The following is a 14,876-nucleotide window of genomic DNA, read 5'->3' as shown; positions in this document are numbered from 1 at the left end:
CCGTGCCACCCTCTGGGCTAACTGGACCCTCTGTCTGCACAGGCCACTGCTTGTCCAGATGCTGGGGCGGGCAGGACAAGGCACCTCCAAACCAAAGCACATCACAGCCAGGCCCGATGCACAGGTCAGGTCACCGAGAACTGGGGCAGGCAGGGGGCAAAGGTGCTTCCTAGCCACATGGCAGGAGCCGGACTTTGAGGGTATCGTGGCTATTTATCTTGATTTTGGACCCTCCGATGGTATCTTAGCAGGCAGCAGGCACCAGTCTCTGAGAGGCCTCAACTCCTGTCCCCCATCTTTGGAGCCCGGGACTTAAAGCTGAAGATCTTGACCCAGAGGAGCAGAGAGCAGAGTTGGGGACAGGGGGCAGAGGCCTTTGGAAAAGGGGGGCAGAGAAGCAAGACCCCTTCCCCACTGCCCTTGGGGCTCGCAGGTGCCTTGGCACCCCACCTGTCCTCCCAGCGCTGGCCTGCGATGCGCCACATCACCTGGGCCCTGCGAGTGCCCGTTAGCCCCTCAGGCAGGTGGCAGACGACTGGTGGCCAGCATCATGCCTGGGGCACGCAGGTGGCTTTGTGTGTGTAGCTCCCTGGGGCAGAGGCCCTGCTGTTGGGGCACCCGAACAGGGCCTATTGGGCCCACGGGTGAAGTAAGAGTGGGAGATTGCAGCGGGGCTAGAGCGGCCTACCAGGCTCCACGCAGAAAATGGATGGAAAGAAGGACCGTGTCCTTGAACAAGAAGCCCTTCCTGCCTTCCAGATCCTGAGCTGGCTCTGGGTGTGAAGGGGCCTCACGCACAGGCCCTGCACCAGAGAGCAAGGGGCTGCAGGGGGGTGACTGTGGAGCCAGGGCCAGGCTGTGCTTTGGGGTCAAAAGGAGTGTGAGTAGAGCCAGGGAGAGAAACCTGGGCTCCTAACAGGCCAGCCCCTCCCCGAGCAGTCACACCAAATCCCCGCCATGGGGAGAGTCAGCGCAAGCTCCATGGGGACGGTGACAGTATATACACCCCCCGCCCCACCCACCCCCCGGCCCACCGCCGAATGCCGTTACCTGGTAGGTAGATATCGGCCGGCAGGCGGGGCTGGCCATGGCTGCAGGGCTCAGGGCTGCCATCCTGCAGGACGTTCTCGATGGACGGCACTTGGCTCCCTGCAGAGGAAGGGACAGGTCAGAGGCCCAGAGGCGGAAGGTGGCCACTATCCCTCTGGTCAGGACCCCCAGGAGCCTGTCTTTCCTCCCTGAGGGCTCTGCAGCCACTGTGGGCCAGACCCCACCCTGACTCCCTCCTCCGCCCTCTAGGTCTGAGAGGCCAACATTTGCTTTTCTTTGCTATCATTCTCACCCGACCCCAGCCTGGGGCTTTGTTTTTCACTGGAGAAACACTACATACTCCTGTTTATACAAAAACAAGAAGGTAATAGATTTAACGGTCTCCTGCTTCTCCTTCCAGCTGGGCCACAGAGTGGAGAGCTAGTGGGGCCCGTGTGTGGACACCCCCTCTCTCACAGGTCCCAGTGCTGCCCAGAGTGTCCTCAGGGGGAGGTCCCCTCTGGCAGAAGGGGGACCCGGGCCCTGGGACAGGCACAGTGGAGAGCCACCTGGTCTGGGCGCATGCTCTGCCCAGGAAGGAAGGGATGTCGGGAGAGGGTCAGGCTCATCCTGAGGTGGAGGAGCCCAGGCCTAAGAGGCAGGAAGTGAAGACACCCAGACTGGGCACCCTGCCCTGGGCGCCAACACTCAGAACCCAGACCCAAGGCCCCAGGCCCAGCAACCTGCAGGCGGACCCCACATGCTGGGGCAGAGGGAGGCCCACAACCACTGGGAGGTCAATGCCCGTTAGTGGCAGCTGGGACTCAAGCCCCAGCAGGCTGAGCTATGCTAAACCCTCCACTCCAGAGAGGTGCAAGGCCCGCTCCGCGGACACAGGGACACACAGAGGAGGGCCCTGGCTGAGCTGTGCATCTGCACCCGGTGGTCCAGCCTACAGCCCCAAGAGGGACCCTGGGTCCCTCCAGGCGGTGGCTGGGCAGCCCGTATGGGACACTCATGAGCAGCTGGCCACGTGCAGAAAACCAGGAGCAGCAGAGGGCTGTGCTCTAGGAGACAGTGCAGTAAGGAGCAGAGCCGGCACACGCCCTGCCAAACCCCTGCAAGAGTGGCCTGGGAGGCCTCTGACAGGAGGCCGGGGACACGCTCCCCGAACAGAGGGCTTACCTTCCTTCAGTGCTGATGCCTCATCTGCCTCCTCCATTATGAAGCTCTAGGAAACAAGGACAAAGTGTGCCCACAGCTCCGGAGCTGCGAGCAGGGAGCAGGCTGTGCACGGCCAGGGGAGGGGGCGCGGGGCGAGCTGCGGCCGCCACTCCAGGACTTCCCGCACAGCCCCCCTCCCGGAAACAGGATGCAGCCCACAGATGAGGGAACCAGCTGAGGGTGCCATGTGAGAGAGTGCTGGAGGGGGACCCAGGCACACCTCACCCCCGGTTTGGAGGCCCCCCCCACAGGCAGTGGGGACAGGGTGACAGAAGGGCCTTACCTCGGGGGAGCTGCTGAGTGCCAGCCCCGCCCCACTCAGTGGGGGAGGGACGTCCGAGGCCTGGGACAGCTTCTCCTCATCCTCTTCATGGATGGGGGATGACGGAGACCGCAGGGTGCTAGGGACAGAGAAGACGGGAGTGGAGGACGTGTCGATGATAAACACCAACCCACAAAAGCCAATGCCATCTGTGGGTGAGACGGCACAGCCGGCAGAGGGCCCCAGGGAGGTGTGTGCGCCCGCAGAGCGCCCACCAGCAGGCCCGGTGGTAGGACGGACTCGGAGGCACAGGCCTGACCCCAGCTCTGTGTTTCCAGGAGGAGGAGAGCATCACAAAGGTAAACTGCTGGAGTGGGGGGCGGGGGCAGCAGGAGAGACCCCCACGCTTCTTTCTGGATCTGGAGTGGCCCGGCCACGTGTGCAAGTCCCCGGGGCCGTGGCTGGTTTTACACAACTTCCAACTTTACTTAAGAAAACAGCACACGTGATGGAACCAGAGGGTATTATGCTGAGCAAAGTCAGTCAGCCAAAGAAAGACAATTATCATCTGATCTCACATCCGTGTGGAATTTTAGAAACAAAACAGAGGATCATAGGGGAAGAGAGGGAAAAATAAGATAAGATAAAATCAGAGAGGGAGACAAGCCATAAGAGACTCTTAATCACAGGGAACAAACCGAGGGCTGCTGGGGGGAAGGGGGGGTAATTGGGTGACGGGCATGAAGGAGGGCCCATGATGCAACGAGCGCTGAGTGTTGTATGCAACTGACGAATCGCTGAGCTCTACCTCTGAAACTGATAATACACTCTACGTTAACTTGAATTTTAATTAAAAAATAAACAAAAAAAATAAACAGCACGTGTGAGAAGAGACTGTGTCTCGCATGTGTCCAGGGGAAGCATGACTGGACTCTCTGTTTGTTGGGCATAACAAGGGCAATGACATGCGCCTGGTTTCGTGCCAGCCCGGGTTTGGTGCCATGGCTGCTCACCCAGGATGTGCCCATGTGACAGCCCCCAGAAAGTCCTGGGACCCTGAGACTCAAAGGGCTCCTACTGTGTCCTGTGTGGCCTGGGACAGGGAGGGACACTGGGCACCTGTGGCCTCCACCAGTGCATCTTTCCGGCTGCTTTGCTCTCTCTCCTTTGCTGTAACCAGCCTTAGCCATAACCTAACATGCTACTGGTTCCGCGAGTCACTCTGATGGCTCACCCAACAAAACATTCTAAAGCCGCAGATACTACCTGCTTTGCACTTTTTTTTAAAAATATTTATTTAGAGTGAGAGAGAGCGTGCATTCAAGCAGGGGGATGGGCAGAGGGAGGGCAAGACAGAATCTCAAAGCAGACTCCTCACTGAGCGTGGAGCCCAATCCCAGGATCCCGAGATCACGACCTGAGCCGAAGTCAGACGATGAACTAACTGAGCCACCCAGGCGGCCCCCTGCTTTGCACTTCTTTCATGATACCGCATGTTTCCCTGACCCCCGCCACAGAACAGGCAGCTGGGTTCCCACATACCAGCCCCCAAAGGGAATCCTGGCACCAGCCTCACCTGTCAGGGGATTTGCTCCTCGGCTTGCCCTTCTGGTGGCTGCTTTCCAGGATTCGATCGATCCCAGAGAGTGGACAGCTGGCCTGGGACAGGCCATCCGAGACGCCTGAGTAGGTGATCTCTTCATAAAGGGGGGCTGAAGGGATGGCCGGGGAGATGGCCCGAAGGCCGTTGAGCGCTTCAAGCAGGGAGATGGGCTCATAGCCAGGTGGGATGCTGTCAGAGCTCTGTGGGGACAAAAGCGGGTAAGGGACGGGCTGGCCACACTCCCTGCTCAGTACCCTGGGCCACAAAGCCCCAGACGCTGGCCTTGTGCCCCAGGGATGTCCTACTCCCCAGAACCTGCCTTCTGGCCATCTCTTGTCCACTCCACCTTCCAGGGACCTAAATTACCCTCCCTCAGAGGGGTGCCAAGAACACCACAGCAGCATCAGACACCCCCCCAGGGCTCCCTTGGCCATCAGCTGCAGCACACAGCCTGGGATGCCCGAGTGGCCCGCTCTGTACCCCAGACGAAGGAAGACAGGGCAGCTAAAAGAGCCTCCCCACCCCCGGTCTCGGCCAGCCCCTACCTGGCTTTCTGTTCCTGCCTGGCAAGGGTGGAGAGTGAGGGATCAGAGAGAGCAAGGAGGCTCAGGAGCAGGTGGAGAGCAAAGCCATGCCAAAGACGGGAGAGGCCAGTGGAGCCGCATGTGTTCTAGACCAGGGAGGGCCTGGCCCCGCAGGGAGCTTTGCCCCATACAGGCATCTGGCCCAACTCGAGATCCTGTGTGCCTGGAACAAGCGTCCACTGGAGGTGACGCGTGTTCCAGGTGGTTTTAATGGGCACCCCTGGTTCAGAACCAGTCTTCCCCCTGGCTGGGAGTGAGGCAAATCAACAGACTGAGTCTTGCTTTAGGGTTAGGGTGGGGAGATGCCCAGGTGCCGGGAGATGTTAGGCCCCCAGGCCGCTGTGCAGGTGGGACAGCCACCTGCCTTGCTCTCACTACACAAGGCCAAGGGCAAATGCCCAGTGGTGCTCCCAGTGTGAAGCTCCCGCCCGCTTGACTGCTCTGCCGGGAGGAAGGGAGAGCTGCCTTTCTGGGTGACGACGGGACAACCCTGTGGACCAGGGGAAGGCAGAAGGGCCAGGGTAGGGGTTCCCTGCCCTCAGCGAGGACCTCCTGAGTCCCCTGGGCCCCTGGACCCGTGGTGCCCTGCATTTGCTCCCAACTTGCCTTCCACTTAAAGGCCAGTAATTACTGTGAACCTCCTTGCCCTCCAAACAGGAAAAACCTCTACCTCCAGGTTGGGCCTCCAGGGACTTCCACCTAAGTTCTGCCAAGGGGCCACGGGGTTCAGGAGAGGCTCCAGGCAGAGGTCCCCACCTGCTCCCCGAGATGCAGGGAAAATGCCAGAAAACCAAGTCCTTGGCCCAAAGAGCTACCATCCAAGGGGGAGAGAGCAGGGGATGCGGGACAAGCAGCAAGCGCGAGGAGGACGGTTTTTGCAAAAACTAGCAGCAAGGGAGCTCCACCTCCAACGTCATTCCACTGCCAGCAAGAAAAAAAAGGGAAACGAGGCCACTGGGGACCACGGGCAGAAGCAGAGCTGGCGAGAAGGGGCGGCCCGAGGCCGGTGCTGCTGCCGCTTGGCAGCGGGGAGCCGAGACACTGGCTTTTTGCCGACAGACCTTGAGCTTTGCTTGTTCCACAAAACTCCCTTCCTGGGCAGGGACGCCGGGACTGGGGAGAGTGGATTGGACAGATTAAATTAGCCAAACACGTTAGCCTGGGGTGAAAATGACTTCCCATACTTGTCATTGGTTGAATCATTAGGGTGCGGGGCAAAGATGTGGCCATAGGGCCAAACACACTTACTGTTTCCCTTTTAGGTTTCTTGCTGGCCAGTGAGGCGGGGTGCGCCTTTGATTTTTTAAAGGGACACTGTCAAGATAAAAATCATACGTTTTACAACTGCCACCCCCCAAACGGCACTGGAGCTGGCGGGCTGGGGGGGGGGGGGTCTCTCAGGTTTGCTGGTCTCTAGGTGTGCTGTGAGCCTGTACTTGGCAAATGTAACCTGCACATGAAGTCCGGGGACCTGGCCAAGTACAAGATTCTGCAGGGACCTAGGCCTGGACATCTACACAACTCCCAGGAGTTCTGCCGCTGGGAGAGCCCATCCCTGTCCCACTGCCCACCCGTGGTCTGGGTCACCCCGAGAAGCAAGTCCTGGCCAGCACAGGTATGAGGTTGGCCAGGCGCTCCCCACAAGTGGGCCCAGCTGAGCAGAGGAAGGCAACACTCCACCCCATACCTCTATGAGGCTCAGCACTGCCTCATAAACTTATTACCAATGTCCAACTCCTAGAGGAAGCTGGGGAGAAAAATCAACCTCAGATCACCCCCACTCCTCAATGATTGTAATGGTCTCATGGAAGAAAATTTGGGTTCTCTGTGGCACTATGTGGAAATTGCTCGTACAGGGAATGTGGCAGAGAACAAGAGCCCGTTTATTTGGCTATCTTAATCCTCTGGAGGGGAAGTCACAGGAGCATGTGAAGCTTACAACTCAAACCCCAGTGTGCCTAGTAGTGTGAGCAGCATCTCGGCTCTCTCAGAGTAAGAGTGAAAGTCAGGCCGGATGCTCAGACTCCAGGGCAGGGCCTGGGAGGGGCACAGACAAGCAACAAGAAAATCCACCATCCATCCCCGAGCCCCCATCCCTCAGAACAGTGACTTCTCTCCCAGGAACAAATCACATCTCAGGGCTACTCCAATCTCTACTAAAACTGCATTGCTGGGGAAAATATTCAGTGTTCCTAAGTCAAGCCCAACATTAAAGTCACTGGAAGGCTGTTTTGGAAGTAGTAAGCCCTGATGCCGACAGGGGTCCAGCAGGCAAAACACCCAGTCTGGCTGGCCCAGGAAGAGTGGGGGTGATGGGGACCCCACCTCCGAGGCAGCCTTGTTCTGCTCCAGCTACGAGACCACAGCTACAAATTTCGAAAGAGAAGCCAGAAATCTGAGTCTTAAGGAAAATGTCCAGACTTTTAAACACCGCTGGTCCAATATTCAGAATCACCATAGAGGCCAAACACATGACACCCACTGGCCCAGCACAGAAGGCCATCTTGTGGGTGCGTGAACCACAAGGTTTGGGTCCTTTTCCTCTAAGAATCACTGAGTCCCAACAACGGATCCACTGGCTGACAACCGCTGTGGCCGGCTGGGGCCTACGAGCTCAAGACTTGGGCCTACCCCTGCCCGCCCCACCTGCCCACGCCAGCCTCCCCTTCCTGCCCCATCCCTGTCTCGTCCTGTCTCTCTGCCAATGTCTCAGTACCTGCTTTTCTACTTTCATCCCCATCTGTGTCTCTCTCCATGTCTCCGCCCATCTCTCTCCATGCCTTTCTCTGTCTCTCTCCGTCTCTCTTCAGCCAAAGAGCCATCTCTCTCCCCAAAGCCGGAGCCTGTCTTCCCTTATCTGCCTGCAAGCTCTACCTGCCGGTTTCCTAGGAAGCTAGTGAGGTGGATGGCTGCCAAGGTGCCCTCCTGTGTCCAGGATGGGCACCACCTCCAGGTGGGCAGAGAACGTCAGGGGGACATGTGGCAACTGCCCGCTGGGCGAGACCTCACCCTCTAGGACCCATGCAGTGGCCCTGGCTGTCTCGCTGGCAGAATGACGGTGACAGACACTCACACTCAAGGCAGGGTTGCGTGCCGTCAGATGGCCCTTGCTCTCGGCAAAAACAACACTCTTGGGACCCGGGGCTCACTGGGCCCAGCCTGGGTCACCCCTTCCACCTCACCACCACCTGTGGGGACCAGCACTGGCCCGCCAGACACAGGAGGCCCATGGAGCTGGCAGGCAGAGAGAGGTAGACAGTCTGGCCCTGCCGTTCCTTCTGGCCACCGACCAGGGCCTCCTGACACGGCCCCACTGGGAACCTGAAGCCGTCCTACCACAAAGGTAAGCCCTGAGAGCATGTGGACACCTGATGGGCTCTGCAAGTGGGCAGGGGCTTCCTCCAGACCCCCTCCTCTCTCTGCCCCACACCCCCCAACACAGAAAAAAAAGGTACTTACTGAATGCTCGTCGTGGTCCATGTTCTGGGCCAGAACAGGGCTGAAGGAAACAGGGGACAGGGCTCCTGGCTTCTTCCTCACCGCCCGGATCTGCAGAAGGGCCCGGAAGGCTGTGGCAGAGGGAAGGGCTCACATGAGGCAAGGGGCAGCCAGTTCCAGCACCACTGAGGCCCTCTGGGCTCCAGGGACACTGGCCACCCACCCACCACACAGAGGTCCTAGAACAAGCCACGTTTCCAAATCAGAGGCAAAACAGAGTCACAACAGAGTGGCCCGGAAGAGAGACAGATGAGGCCAGGAGTGCACAACCCTGGTTCTGGTGGAGCTTCTGGGGCAACAAGCAGGGTGCCACCAGCCTCCCACAGGCCGAACCCTGGACTATACATGCAACAGTGCATCTGCGTCACACCTGGCGACCAGCTAAAAGCGTAAGGTGTGCCCCGGGCACTGGCCAGTCTCCTCCTGAAGTCATACCAAGGGCAGGCAGACGCACGTATGTGAACGCCCGACAGCACAATCTCTACACTGGAAAACCAGCAGCAGCAAGAACTGGGAAAATAAATCAGGACGCAGGCTACTGGTCGTCCTGGACCGTCAGTTCCCCTAACAGGAGTGTAACGTTGACGAAAAATGCAGGTTGCACACAGTCCACAGCTGCACACCGTACCAGCACCTGCCAGGGGCACCCATGTCCCTAGCACTGACGGCGGCTGCCCCAGGCTGCAGGCCTCAGAGACAAGGGCCCCCCGGGGCCTCCACACCAGGCCGCAGCCGAGAATGCCCAGGAGCCAGGGCCCGTGGGGGAGGCTGGCCTTCGGCCCCCCGCTCCCCCGCTCCTAGCATGTTCCTCCCACGGGAGGGGCTTCTGGCCCTGCTGCCTGACCCTCCAGGGCCAGCACACCGGCCCCCTGCAGCCTCCCCCACCTACCCCTGAGGTCTCATCAGGGCTGGACTCTGGACCCCCAGACCCCACAGCCTCATCCTCTACTTCCACACGCTTGGCCTGCCCTGTGGCCTCTGCACACACCCGTCTATCCCAGGGGGACAACAGGTGTAGACCCACCCCTGCGCCTTACTAGGCTGTGAGCCCCAAGACAGTGACAAGACAGGCATGGCAGTTGGGGCTGCAGGGCTGCGTGCTGCCTCAGGGGCGCGGGGTGAGGCACGAGTGCCCCAGGAGACCCCAAGGAGGCCGACCAGCACACTGAGGTGAAAGGGCAGGAAGGCTTTCTCCAAAAAGCCGTCCTCGCTCCTCACCCACACCCTGGGCTCCCTTGCTGCCGGGACCCACCCGCCAGCTTGATGCTCATTTTGATCCAGTGGGATTTTCTGCCCTGAGAATGTTTAGATTCCTCCACTGGAGGACAAACACTTGATTCAGAATTAGCTTTGAGAAAACGTCTGCAGTGCTCCAGGAAGCCTATCCCTCCTCAGTCAGCTTTCCACATCACCAGGTCTGGTCTTTAAACCCAGACATTTTCCACGTAACACTTAAAAACTTGAGTCACTACCAACATCTATCTGTCCGGTTCCAATTTCACTGCAAGCACCTGCCCTGGCACAGCCTTCCAGACGTTAACTCCCGAAGTCTAATTTTCAGAGGATGAGAGCCACGCACGGGCCCGCGCGGTCGCCGTGGGTCCCAACCACCTGTGCCCAGGGTGGGCGGCCGACAGCCCCCGGCCCCCCGGCCCCCCCACTCACGCAGCCGGCAGATGGGGCAGTTGCTGGCCTGGTAGCGCAGTGTGTCTGCACATGAGTTACACAAGCACAGGTGCCTGCAGGGCAGGATCAGCGTGTCCCGCAGGTCCGACAGGCACACCACACACTCGCTGCTGTTGTCGCTGTTCTCCTCGTCCGAGGGCTGTGGGGACACCGAGGGACAAGCGTCGGCGGCTCCCAAGGGCCACAGGCAGGGGCCAGGACAGGGGGCGGAGCAGGGAGCTGTTCCCGTCCCCGGCCGCCCCACCGGCTGTCCCCCATTTCCCCAGAGGGAAGCCCAAGAGGGCGGAGGAAGGTCACCGTGGAGCAGGACTCCTCGGGAGATGCAGCCCAGGGCTGACCCAGCCCGCGCCGGCCCCCAGACAGAGAAGAGAATCTATGCCCCACCCCCAACACACTCTCCAAACCAAGAAACTCGGGTCTCGTTCCATGCCTCAGAACCACAGAGAAAACGTGGAAACGACCCAACAGTACGGAGCATGTCTTGCAGAGGGCGCCCACTTACGGGGCTGAAACTGAAAAAAATCAGACAAGTCTAACTTGTCTAATCAAAACTAGTATCTGGATCAAGAGTCAGCAACAACGGCCCCACCACCAGCTTCTGTAAATCAGGTTTGACGGGGGCCCGGCCTTGCCCCTGTGCTTCGGAACAGCTATGCTGCTTGTGCATCTTCTGTGAAATCAGGGCACGGAACAGATCAGACAGACGGCCAGTCAAGGCAAAGACACGCACTCCCAGGCCATTTAGGGGCAGCCGGCCCACCTGTGGTGTTAACGCAGGAAGCAAGCACACCGGGGGCGCTCCTTCGAGAATAAGGGCCTGACCAAACTGCCCTGACTTCAGCTTTCAACCCGTCTCAGCTGTCACAGAAGCTCACGTGTAAGACTTCCAGAAACTTCCAGAAACGTTTAAAAAGAGATGGTAGTTTCCCTCGTGCCTTTCAAACGATGACAAAGGTACAGGCTGATTCTCTGCCACCCTTCCCTGGCCGGACCAGACCAGAGCTCCGTCAACCACGTGCTCTGGCTACAGGCACACAGAGGGCTTGCGACTGGGCGGGGGGGGGGGGGGGCCCCACTGGCGGGGGCAGTGTGGGCTCCCCTGAGGGGGTGCAAAGGGGCCCCACACGCCAGGCTGTCCCTGCCCACCCGACGGCTAGCAACCCAATGATGTTAACAAGTCAGGGAATTTGCTGGAAAAAGAACAAAATGCCCGCAGATTCTGTTAACTCTTCTATTTATTCATTCATTACTCTTATTATTTTTAAGTCATCTCTACACCCAATGTGGGGCTCGAACCTACAACCCGATCAAGAGCCGCATGCTCACTGACCCAGCTAGCCAGGCGCCCCTCCCTATTAACTCCTTTAAAAAATTAAGGAAAAATGGGCGCCCGGGTGACTCAATCAGTTGGGCATCTGCCTTCAGCTCAGGTGATGATCCCAGGATCCTGGGACTGAGTCCCACCTCAGGCTCCCTGCTCAGTGGGGAGCCTGCTTCTCCCTCTGCCCTTCCCCCCTGCTCGTGATCACGCTCTCTCTCTCTCAAATAAATAAAATCTTTAAAAAAATAAATAAAAATAAAATAAAATAAAAAATTAAGGAAAAATGGAGTCTGGGGTCGCAGGGCCTCCCGGGGAAGGCACACAAGGGACTAACTCATTTACCACCAGCCCACGGGGCCCTGGCCAGGGCTGGGGGACCCAGACAAGCCCCTCCAGGAGCCTGTTTCCGTGTAGGTGGAAGGGAAGCTGGGGAGCGAGCTCCTCCTGCAGTGCCAGCAGATATCACCACAAGCACATACCTTTGTCTCCTGGTTGTTCTTGTTCTCGATGCCGTAGATCTCCTGCAGCAGGTAGCTGACCCGGTCCACCTGGAGAACGGAGAGGAATCTGGGCCCTTGCCAGCCCCCACTTAAGGGCTCCACTGCACCCACATGGCCCAACACCACTTTCCAGGGACCAGGCTCAGGTCCTAGAGCAGGTGTGGTTTGAAAATCTGTCCACCTGCCCCTCAGGGAGTGGGCCCAGTGCCAGGAGAAGGGCAGAGAACCTGCTACCTGCCCAGCCCACCCAGGAGCACAGGCAGTCGGGGGGGCGGGGGGGAGAGTCCAGTGGTTCTGCCCACCAGGGGGCATGGAGCCAACCTCTATACGGGCCAGGCAACCATACCCCATGCCCACCTTACTGTCCCCCTCCCCAGAGAAAAACCACTTTGGACCCCCAGTCACTAGCCGCACAAGAGTGACCAGAGTCAGACCTCACACTGACCATGTTCAGAAGTGGTCTGAGTCGCTGCATTTCCCCCATAGCCCTATGGACGCAAACACTCCTTATCAAGCCGGACAAGACTTGGGGCTACAAGTCAATACTGGGACACGATGGGGGCACACATGCACCTGAGGAGGCAGAGCCGGATTTCCCAGAGCCCAGACAATGACTCTGCAGAGTGAGACTGTGTGTGTGTGTGGGGGGGGGCTTTTAAATCAAAAGGGGCCACAATATTTCTTCTATCAGACTTACAATCTGCTTCTGCTTTAAAGGTTTCACAGAGAAGCTGCCGTCAACATGCTACAGGGAAGAAAGACAAAGGTGAACTCAATCAAGTTGGTATCACTTAGCACTCCCGCCAGCAAGCTGAAGGCCCTTCCTCGGCCATTCCATATCCATGGCTGAAGGACGGCGCCCGGCCAGGTCTCTCCAAATGTGGCCCTCTGACTGGGCCTCGAAGCTACCTGGAGGACTGCCTCCTAGGTCCACCCAACTCTCTGGGTAGTGCCCAAGCACACTCAGGCTTGCAACCATCAGGCAAGTTCTGACAACAGAGCAGAGCCCCCCAACAGCAAGCAGCAGCACCTGGATGGCAAGAACTCACACGGCCCACTTCTGACCCAAAAGGGCTTGGCTTTGTTGAGAAGACAAACATATACACGCATACTTACACGGGAAAGCCCCAAATCCTAAAAACTCTAACAACTAAAGAGGGTAAGTGTGTTTGGTGGCATCTGGGGAGACACACCGCCCAGAGTTCGAGGTTAATGAAGGTATGAGATCTGAGATCTTGTGACAACACCATTTACCCCTCAGAATCAAATGATTCCAGTGCTCAGCATTTTCAGTATGATGGATTCCAAATATAAAGCAGTTTCTCACTGGGCTCTAAACCGGAAGTGCAGGTGGAGTCTGCCTTCGATGGCCCACCCAACCTCACCAGAGAAGCACACAGCAAACAGTTACCATCTCTTCTGACAAGGCCGGGCTTGGGCAGTGCAGCCGGCGAGGGAGAGGCCCACCTTCTGCCCTGGGCGCTCCGTGCCACCACAGCCCCAGGGGCCAGGGGGAGCACAGGACAAATGGGCCACAGGGTCCTTGGGCCCAGCTGTCCTAACTCCCCGGGGAGTCTGGAAAGACCCAGATCACAGGGAGGAGCTGGGCGCTGCCCTCAACGCTTTCAAGGCTGCAGACGCACACCAGGCTGAGGAAGCATCAGCAGGATGCCCATGTGTGGTGCAAAGTCCAGAGAAGCAGCCCGAGCCTGGTTTCCTCATGGGAGGCATCCCTGATCCTTGTCCACCCAGGCCACAGGCTGATGCCGGAACCACTTTACAACTGCAGAGTCCAGGCCAGTGTCACAGAGCCCCGGGGGGAAGGGGCCATCAGACATGACATTCTCCAACAAGGGACACAGCCCACTACCTCCAGCAAGGGTCTCCGTGAGCAGGGATTTCTTCCCTGCTGCATTAACAAACACACACACAACTGCCTGGCCCCCATGAACAGCAGTGACTGGTAACTGGGACCGTCCCTAGACCCCACGACATCCTAACGCAGAGACGACGGTGAGGCTGACCCTTCTCTCCCCACTGCACCCTACGTAACGTGGCCACAAAACATGAACACCTGGGGAGACTGGGGACTGGGATCTCCATGGAAGAAACGGGCAAACATCTAAGTTCAAATATGCATCAGGCCACAGGTAATATTAAGTGAATCCTTGCATGTAAATGGCCTCTTTGTATGAGAGGCACCCACCACTCAGGGACTCCAGGAGGGCCTGGATGTTTTCTTTTTGCACCACAGCGGGTCTAGGGCCATGCTAGACAGGTGGCAGACCCTCAGCAACCCCACCAGCATTCACTGAGCATCTACTGCGTGCCAAGGACACAACAAACAAGGGGCTGTCGGCCTTGAAGCTACCTGGAGGACTGCCTCCTAGGTCCACCCAACTCTCTGGGTGTCCTCACAGACATCAGAAGAGTAAATACCACAAATGTCTGTCCCGGAAGTCTGAAAGGGCCCAGTAGGGAGTGAGGTCAACGCAGGCCTGTGGGACCGGGTGACACAGCCACCTGGAGGCAGGGCAGAGCATGCATGTGAGGACCAGGCCAGGCTGAGAGGCTCCAATGGGACTGGTGGGAAAGGCAGGGGTCCTGAGAGGTGACAACCTGGATGATCTGTCTACATCCCAGAGAAAAGCTGGTCTGTGATGAGAGCCCTCCACATGGGTGTCCGGGCCCCTGTGCTGGCAGGTTATAGGGAGTTCCAAACGGCTGGCCTCCCTAGAACACGGCCCCTCACCACACACTAGATGCCCTTTGAAAACCCTTCCAAAGGTGATGCTATCTTGAGGCCCGGCCTCCTGGAGCCCAGAGTAATTGGAGTGCCTCCCACCTGCCCTGAACCTCTGGAACTAGGCCCATCTGGCCAAGCCCAGACCCCCAGTTCAAACTTCTAGTCCCAAAACACCCACGCTCCCTGGTCACGGGCACAGGCAGGGGCAGGATGGCACTTACCTTTTCAAAGGCAGCCAAGAGCACGTGGGCGTGGCCAGTCACTTCCACAACTGCCGGGGAGAGAGAGGAGGGAGTGGTCAGAGCTGGCCTCAACCCCTCCTCTGCCCCCTACCCTGAACTTCTCCTTCTGAGCTGCAGCTTCCCTAGGCTCTCAGCTGGAGAGCCCAAACCCACAGGAGGAGCGTCCTCATTGTGCCTTCCT

General features: G+C 58.5%; 1 protein-coding gene across 5 annotated transcripts in view; it reads right to left on the bottom strand.

Moving 5' to 3' along the window:
• Positions 1-14,876, bottom strand: part of MGRN1 (mahogunin ring finger 1) — a 57,029-nt gene that overhangs the window by 6,700 nt on the left and 35,453 nt on the right. For 3 of the 5 annotated variants that reach the window (XM_027611729.2, XM_027611728.2, XM_027611731.2), the window contains exons 7-16: positions 14,675-14,724; positions 12,405-12,452; positions 11,687-11,755; positions 9,866-10,025; positions 8,162-8,271; positions 5,951-6,016; positions 4,092-4,318; positions 2,537-2,654; positions 2,215-2,260; positions 1,051-1,149 (exon numbers count right to left, since the gene is read on the bottom strand). In XM_027611729.2, coding sequence (XP_027467530.1) covers positions 1,051-1,149; positions 2,215-2,260; positions 2,537-2,654; positions 4,092-4,318; positions 5,951-6,016; positions 8,162-8,271; positions 9,866-10,025; positions 11,687-11,755; positions 12,405-12,452; positions 14,675-14,724 — 993 coding nt within the window. The remainder of the gene's footprint in view (positions 1-1,050; positions 1,150-2,214; positions 2,261-2,536; positions 2,655-4,091; positions 4,319-5,950; positions 6,017-8,161; positions 8,272-9,865; positions 10,026-11,686; positions 11,756-12,404; positions 12,453-14,674; positions 14,725-14,876) is intronic. The other 2 variants (XM_027611730.2, XM_027611732.2) reach the window with 1 other exon arrangement.

The sequence above is a fragment of the Zalophus californianus genome, chromosome 10, assembly GCF_009762305.2.
Source record: "Zalophus californianus isolate mZalCal1 chromosome 10, mZalCal1.pri.v2, whole genome shotgun sequence".
Lineage (NCBI taxonomy): Eukaryota > Metazoa > Chordata > Mammalia > Carnivora > Otariidae > Zalophus > Zalophus californianus.
Note: the sequence above shows the minus strand (reverse complement) of the source record. Positions and strands in the feature narration are given on the sequence as shown.